Source organism: Zootoca vivipara, chromosome 3, assembly GCF_963506605.1.
Source record: "Zootoca vivipara chromosome 3, rZooViv1.1, whole genome shotgun sequence".
NCBI lineage: Eukaryota > Metazoa > Chordata > Lepidosauria > Squamata > Lacertidae > Zootoca > Zootoca vivipara.
Window position 1 is genome coordinate 89,533,128 of NC_083278.1, and position 8,777 is coordinate 89,541,904.

The 8,777-nt window shown below is 41.0% G+C and overlaps 1 protein-coding gene across 2 annotated transcripts in view; it reads left to right on the plus strand.

Moving 5' to 3' along the window:
• TMEM63A (transmembrane protein 63A) overlaps positions 1-8,682 on the plus strand; it is a 34,640-nt gene extending 25,958 nt beyond the window's left edge. For both annotated transcript variants that reach the window (XM_035111441.2, XM_035111443.2), the window contains exons 20-23: positions 1,751-1,918; positions 2,767-2,882; positions 3,316-3,384; positions 3,904-8,682. In XM_035111441.2, coding sequence (XP_034967332.1) covers positions 1,751-1,918; positions 2,767-2,882; positions 3,316-3,384; positions 3,904-4,068 — 518 coding nt within the window. In that variant the 3' untranslated portion in view covers positions 4,069-8,682. The remainder of the gene's footprint in view (positions 1-1,750; positions 1,919-2,766; positions 2,883-3,315; positions 3,385-3,903) is intronic.
• Positions 8,683-8,777: the final 95 nt, after the last annotated feature.

The window sequence follows — 8,777 nt, forward strand, 5'->3', positions numbered from 1 at the left end:
CATTTTGCTGCTCTCAATGGGAACTTAGTGTAGTGCTGGTTAATCTAAATACATGTTCCGCATGCTTTTTAGGTTTGCCTCTATATTATTCTTAGTTTCCATTTGTATACTTTTTGTTGTATTCATTAGTATAGCATAGTATTTTTTGATCTGAAAGGGGTTACGCATTGTAGGAAGTGCAACACGAGAAACATTAAAAGGTCAGCCAGGGCCAGCTCTAGGGGTAGGCTGGGTGGCGCGGGGCGCCAGAGGGGCGCCGTGCGGAAAAGCCGCGTGGAAGCCATGCTGCACACTGCTCCCGCCCATCAGGGCGGGGGCACCGGAGCGATCTCCGCACCACGGCGCCAGGGCACCCGGCATGCTTGAGACAGCCCTGAGGTCAGCATAGACCAGTAAGAAGACTAGGCTATGGATTTTGTGGTCTTGAGGATGAAAAAGGGAGTTGCAAGCTCATGAAACAACCTATGAGAACATAGCTCTCAGGTGTAGATCATACTTCCCATATATTGCAAATGTCGTAAAACGTAAGATACTTTAAAACAGCACAGAATAATTGCAAGAATAACTGGCTCATCTAAAAAGGAAACAGCTGAATAGGCCTGTCAGCATAAAGTCTTCAAGACACATCCAGAGCTTAACAGCATAGATGCCTGGTGGACAAATATTCCATAGTACAGGGCTGGCAAATTATGGTACACCTTTAACATTCTTATTTACTGTAGTGCCTAGTTTTTTTACCTTTGTTTTCTGGAATGTATTTTTTTTATTCCTACAAAAATCATGCTAGATACTAAACAAAATGTAATTTTTCATGCCAGGGATCCCAAATAATACATAGTTGGGTTTTTTAAAGCAGAAAACAAACAAACAACACCAGTTGAATATAGCAACATACTTGGAAAGATGTATCTTATCTTTGTTTCAGTTTGATACAGCGAACAGGCGGATTTTTGCCAACTGGATTTTGGTTAGAAATTGTGTGCTATATTTTTCTGTAAAATCTGATTTCCCAGAAACCAGCATTGGTTTTTATGTTTCAATTATTACATATTTAACACCCTTACATAAGCTGTGTGTTTGTCTTCTAATAACAGTTAGGTTGCAGTCCTGCTTATCTGGAAGTAAGTTTCATTGAACTTCTAAGGAGACAAGCATGGCATTTCTCTTCTTCTGAATGGAGATCCTGTTCTTTATACCACCGAAAGTGGGGTGGTTGTGTTTTTCCTTTGTAATTATTAAACAAATAAATAAAATTATTAACTAAACAAAACCACAGTGAATTCCTCAAACACATGATAACAGAATGCTGATAGTACTTCACAGCGGAACAAACACAATACTAGTGTGCATCACAAAATAAACACGGAAAAACAGAATGTTGGATGGGATTTAAAACAACAGAACTTTGCTAGTTCATACAATTTAAAGCAGAGATGCCTCAGTGTAAAGAGCACATGCTAGAGCCTTTCCTCATACCATATCATGACACCCCACAATAGGAAATGAAGCATTTGTATAACCTTATAAAACTGAAGCTGATAATTTATTCAAAGGCAGTAGCAAGAGTCTGGTATTTTATATGCAGTTTACCTTTTGATTCTTGGCAATCCCTGAGTCTACAGGCACAATAACATTTTGGTGCCTTGGCTTGTATAGAACAAAGGGGACATTTAACATCTTTATGGTTTTGTGGTGAGAAATGGCAGCAGAAAAACATTTTTGTAACTCTGACATTATTTCCTATTTTCAGGATTAATTTATTTGCTCCTAAGGCATACCGTTGACCGCCACAATCTCTACTTTGCATACCTTCCTGCAAAGCTAGAGAAACGAATCCATTCTGCGGCTGTGACTCAAGCCCTTGCAGCTCCAATTCTCTGCCTGTTTTGGCTGTATTTTTTCTCTTTTTTGAGGCTAGGTAAGTATGAGTGGCGTGCAAATGGTCACACTTCTGAGAGGTTTGTGTAGCAGACAAGTAGTGGTTTTTGTTGAAGAGCATGGATATCTCTATGCTGTGTGAGTGGGAGCAAAGGGCAAAGATACAGCTGAAGTGTAGGGCTGCCAATTCTGGGAACAGCTAATGGTGCAGTCCCAAACACTGAGACCCAAGGACATAGGCAGATCTTCTAGTGCAGGGGTAGCCAGCAAGGTGCCCTCCAAATGATGCTAGACTATTAACTCTCAGCATCCCTGTCCAAGTTGCCTGGCAGTGTTGGAAGTCAGTCCATCGAGCAAGGCCGGCCTGCCCATGAGGCAGACTGAGGCGGGTGCCTCAGGCGGCAGAATCCCAAGGGGTGGCACCGCCGCAGGTGCCTCATTCACCCTTTGCCATCGTTGCCGGAGAATCCAAGAAGTGGCAGCGACTTCTGACGAGACCTTCTGGAGATCTTGCTGCTACTACTGCTTATAATGATTGGGGGGGCATACTGTGTCAGGGAGAAGCGGCTGCAGCTTCTGAGTTTTGGCGAGATGTCGCCAGAAACCACAGCCATGTTAGCCTGGCAAGCAAGGCTTCAGCATGGCAGGGGGTCGGCACCTTGGTATTTCAACTCAAGTGCTGAAACAGGACAGTCGCCCTCGCCATCCAGAAGAACCCTGTTCTAATTTAAAAGGCAGAAGAATAGTTTTCAAATGATACGGCACATTCCCATATTTCAAGATTTGTGTGTGTTACCTGCTTGCTTGTGTGTACAGCTGCTAAGATTTCCCCACCCTCTTATCTCATTCCCCTTTTTATTTCATATTTTGTAAAATGTTTCTCCTTAGGTTTCAGAGCACCTACAACTTTATTTACATTCCTAGTTGTAGCCATAGCAGTTTGTGTTTGCATAGGCTATACCTGCTTTGGCTGCTTCAAGTACCTCAGCCCTCTGAATTATAAGGTAAATCACTCTTTTTGTATCTGGGAGTTGCTAATAATTTCTGCTTCACTTAATTTGGCACTTAACACTGAATCCAAAGCCAGTTGAGCTACTTCATTTATTTGGTTGTTTTTGTATGCCTCACACTGTCAAATATGATTATAGGGTGGGTTACAATCAAATATTACACAATTTAAACAATAAACCGTTAAAGCAATTACATCAGTAAAGCTAAGTTCTGACTAATTAATAGCTTACCCTAGCTGTAAATAAAGTGTTATGTTAAAAAATGAGGGAGTTCTTCCCGTATAGCTATGTACTTGCTTCTTCGTGTTAAATGATAGAACTGTGAGTACTGGCAAACAGGAGCAATACAGTTAAATATTACGTTTTACATAAGACTGGGCATATTTTCACAAATTTTTATATTTGTTTGTCTCTTCTCTATTGATAGTTGCAGACAGAGAAAAAAGATGATACAGGGGCTGATGCTATTTCAGTATCAACAACTCGAAGATCTGCTGTAAGCATTTATCAGAAAACAATTATTAATTCTTCACGGGAAAGCAAGTTTCTTGACAGGAAAGGATTTGTTTGTAGCAGCAAGTTCTGTGGTGACAAAACACTTGGTTTGGTTGCCTTCAGGGCTAGCTGACCTAAAGTTCTTCTGTTGACAAAATATATTCTTGCATAGAAAGTTTTAGGTGCAATGGAAACATATTTAAAAAACACATTCTCTACATAGTAATTGTGTTCAGGTATGGCAATCTTATTTAGTTTGAACCAAATATTCCAAGTTTTGTCCTTAATCATGGGGGGAAAGATTTTTGTAAAATCATGAAATGCTGTTTCTCCTACTAAACACCTCACTTCTGGTTTAAGAGTCCAGAGAGAAACAAAACGTCATTCAGCCTCCATGCAGAAGATACGTGGGAGAAAGAAAAATAGGGGATGAGATAAAAATATTTGATCCATTTTGAAATGATCATATCTTGCCTCTTTATTTTAAATTATTCAAGATTCCACTTTTCTGCCGTTCCAGGTGTTTTTACCCCATGTTCTACTGCGTTCTCCTAATGAAAGGTCAGTTCTGGATAATTCGGAGCACCAGAAGAACTATGGCACCATGGCAAAAAGGCCTTTAAAAAGGGACACTGTCATTCATGTCTCTTACGCTGAGGAACCTGCTTTCTTTGGAGAGATGTAAACGTGTGTCTCCTTGTCAGGGACTAACAAAAGGTGGCGCCCTTGGACCTCCGGATTTCACAAAATATTCTGTGTCGCACAGTCTTTTTCTTCCAAAGGGAGCACTGGTCTGGGTTTCATTTGCAGTGCTGATTTTACAAAGTTGCCATCTTGGGTTTGGTCATCTTTATAGGTAATTTGCACAGATTGTGGTACATTTATACTGAACAACAATGCTCAGAGGAATTATTTTGGGTTTACTTAATTGTTTGCCTTTATGGAAAGATGTGACTGTATGGACGAATGCTAGATCACTGGGACCAAAAGAGTTGTCAAATGTGACACATACCTTTTGGGGTTGGGGTTTCATTTTTTGGTTTTTTAAAATTATGCCTCCTGAATTTTAACCATTCTGTTAAACACTTTTGGCTTATGTCCAAAGGGCACTCCTGTTTTGATACAAAAAAAAAAGCCAAGCAAATGTGATCTGGGGATCCCTCTGGTCCTCTTCTAATGCTCCAGTTGGCTGAAGTGCTGCTTCTCTTAAAAAAAGACAGACTATTTTTCTGCTAATACAGTAAGAGAGATATGATGTTCCAAAACTATAGGAGATGACAGATTGTATTTATATGAGAACTTTTAAGTAGGGGCTAAATTTGTTATTTTCTGGTCACTATTTTAAGGGCTTCTTACAAGGGAAGTTTATGAGCCAAACAATAAAGGATATGAACATTTTATCACTTTTAATCTCTCTGCTTTATCAAACAAAGATCTGCTTTAAGTGTCAAGATTACCATAAGTATGTAAGACATTTTTAAAATTATGAAGTAGGTATGTTTACCAAAAGCTATGTTAAAGGATAATTAAGCAATCACATTCAATAAAACACAAATTCAGATACATTTTGGTGACTTAAGTGTATTGATTATCACAAAACTTCATGAAATGTTCAGACCTACAGTGTTGGCATAAGAATGCCCACATTTTGTGCCCTAAAATTATGCAAATTAAGCATGTTTTCTTTGCTAGCCTGCCAATATATTTTACTTTTGCTAGCCATGAGGAGGGGTATAGGGCTATGCAGGAAACCCACTCCCTAGCTAGTGGAAAATCTGCTGACTCTTGTATCCTGTTTATGGGCTTCCAAAGACATACGTGGTTCAAAACTAGTTGCTGGATGATGGGCCTCTGAAGAACTGACATGTAAGCAGAGTAAATAAAAAGTAGTAAAATGATTTGGATTAGTAAGTCCATTACATGAATGTAAGCAGCTATTTGGTACCCAGAGTTCACATTACAGTCTCCATTTGCATTCAATTCTTATATTTTATTGCTCGCTCAGAGGCTTGTGTTATTCTTTGCAAGTTCTTGTCCACAATAGAATAATTTTATATTACTTGAGGTATTCCAAGTATTGTTGTGTTTGTGCTTTCAACACAGAACTACCAGCAACCTACTCCCATTTGCCTACGTTGATACTAACTTTTCAAAAAGATACCATATTCTTGCTGTATCCTGGGATCTTGTCCAGAACCTCATATTCAACATAATTGACTCTTTGTAATCATGAAGGACTTACTCAGTTTTGACTTGCTTGAACTGTTTTACAAGTTGTGATCTCGTTCTGAATTTTAAAACTATATGGCCTGCAACAGTTGCAGTTGTTAGTTTTGGAAATTACTTACCCAGAGTCTGCATTTTGTAGAGTTTGTAACAGCTGCAAGGGACGGCTTTGGATAGTTTGTGGCCAGCTGAGCAGGGGCAGTGTTTCAACTCTAAATGCAGCTGTTCCGTAGAACGCCAATAGCAAATAAGCAGATAAAGGCAACTGAGCTGAAAGCTGCCGCCTACGGTTGTTGATACATAAAAGTCTTCACCCTTGCACGTTTATTCTTAAGTTATTGCAACTATGTCTCCTAGCAGTTGCATGGTGCGATATCACACCAGTCTGTGCATAGTGCAAAGTGCTAGGATGGCAGCTGGAGCAAATGTGCTGTTCCCCTCTTCCTGACTGCCGAGCCTGGCATTCTGGCATATTTGGTCATATGTCTCCTTGCAGCCTGCAAGCAGCTGTCCCTTGGGTAGCACTTAAATCAGAGCCAGCTGTCTGTCTTCTGCCTACGTAAATGTTTTAATTTTGAACCCTTACGAAGGAACGTGGTAGGGATGGGAAGCTGGAGTGGTCTTGAAATGTGCCAGATTTTTCCCTATTCCACTAATCTTCACCCCTAACCTGTTCTAATATACAATGGACCCTGGGAACTTTGGGCATTGCAGTTCTGTACGACTAGTGCTCTAACAGAATTCTCCACACCTGCACCAGACTACAATTGCTAGGATACTTTGAGGGAGACCTTAAGAGGAGCCTGCTAGATCAGACTAAAGGCCCAACTTAGCCCAGCTTCCTGCTCTCACAGTGGCCAACCAGCAACCTACAAGATGAGCACAACAGCACTCTCTGCCCTTTGTTACTCCGAGGCATACTGATTTAGAGGGTGGAGGTAGAATATAATCATGACAGGTGTGTGTCAACGTATATTGTAGCGCAGGGGTGGGCAACCTGGAGATCAGGGGTTGTCTGTGACCCTCTTAATTTCTTGCAGATGGAATAGAGGTAGCATAACAAATGAAGGGTCTCTCTGTATGTGTGTGTGCCTAACCACTTTTGGGTCATCTTCATCAATGTGCAGTGCTGCAACAGATTATCCCTAGGAAATGTGGACATCAACCCACCCATGATGTAGATTGTATGTATGGAATGGATGTGTAACTATTCTGTAAGGTCTGTTTTGAAGCATATCATGTCGTCGTCCTCTGTTTACATTATAGGGTATGGATTACCATATACATGCCTGTTGACAGCTGGCAATGCTCATCTTGAACCACTGCTTTGGGATATGGTACAAAGTATTATCTGGATCAAACTTCTAACCCTTCCTCCTTGGAAAAGTAGACTTTTGGGGGTTTGTTTGTTTTTCTACAATCATGTTGTGAAATAAATAGCCACATGTTAATCTGAAATCCCCCATCAGTTTCAATCATATAATTGGTCTTAACGTGATGAAAAAGAACCCACTCGCAGCCTGATCAAAGATGGGTCACAACAGCACATAGCTGCCAAGTTTTCCCTTTTCTCGCGAGGAAGCCTATTCAGCATAAGGGAATATCCCTGTAAAAAAGGGATAACTTGGCAGCTATGCAACAGCATCAGCACCATGGTAAATAATGCATTAAAAAAATGGGTCCCCAAATTCCTGTTTGGGTTAAAGGCTGAAGACTGCTGAATTTATATGAAACTACATAAGCCAGTTTTAATAGCATCGGTATGGTGGGCAGGGTGGGAAAGAGAACAAGGAAAAATACTCTTCTGTCATCCTGCCCCCTTAATGTGCCACAGAAATGTGGGGAATGTATTTGTAGAGAAAACAATTGGAACAATGTGAACATGTTATTAAATCACTTTTTCAGGAACTCAGGGGACAGAGTGGCCTATAGACCCCTATCCATTAGCTGGAAGGGGAAAGGTTAATGTCAGTATACAGAGCAACTGCTGCAGTAAGGATTGCCACAGACCAGAAGGGGAATAGAGCTGGGCTTGACTGGAGAGCAGACTCTGAGCCACAGGGTACGCTCAAGAGAGCAGAGTGCATCCTATGCCATCCTGGTAAGCCAACGTTACTTTGGCACGTGAGACAGAAAACCAGCACGTTTATTAAATGGTCACAGATGAGGCCAAAAATTAATACACCAACATTATACAATTCCTAATACTTGCACAGCTAAAACTGATGATGCTTATATAAAGTAAGGACACAGAATCTGAGACCTCAGGGCTACGCAAGACAATACACCTGAAGCTGTGCCTTTAGGGGACAAGGGGCCTGATCCAAATCGAGATCATAGTGTGGGGCAAAGGGTGCGAGCCTCCTACACTGAGCCAAATGACCCCACACTGGCAATCTGAGTGTTTAATAGCTGCATTTAAGAACACAGGCACATAGCTAATAATGTGTCACATAGTGTTGCTCTCACTCTGGTGTGGTGGACATTTTGTCATGAGTGCTATATGTGTCTGTCCCTAGACAAATTAATTTGATAAGAGGAGTGCCAGGGCAGTGTATAGCCATAGTGCTATGCACTTTTTTTCGTTGCAGCAAGCAACTGAGACAGTGATAACATGGTTGTGCGAATATGTGAACAGGAAAGGAACACAGTGTCCTTGTAGCACAGGCAGCATTTAAATGGGAAGGTCAATATTCTAAAATGGGGAATCTACCACTGACCTCTTTTGGAGAGAGCAGCCCTTTGCAAGGGGATGGAATGTTAATGAGGAGCTGGCGGCTAAGCCTGAACATACAGGCTAATGGATGCAGCTCTCAAATGGATAGAGAGTTGGCTCTAATTAGGCATGAAAAGGTTAGGGGGGGAGGAACCCTCAGTGATTAATAGGAGCAGGGGACAATATGTACATATTTTAGGTGAGTTCCTCGCTTCATATCTCCGTTTTGGTTATGCTGCTTTAAAAGGGCACCATTTTCAGAAGATGGCAGTTTGGACGTTTTCCGAAAATTTGGCTCTATTAAAAAAGGAGCTCATCAACTTGTAGTTGCCTAATCATATCTTCTTCTCAAAGCCATGGCTTTTAAAAAACTGGAGTATGCCTGTTACTCATCTGTGCAACTGTGGGACTTTTAAGTAGAACAAAAGCCCTGTTCAGAGTAGAATGAAAAA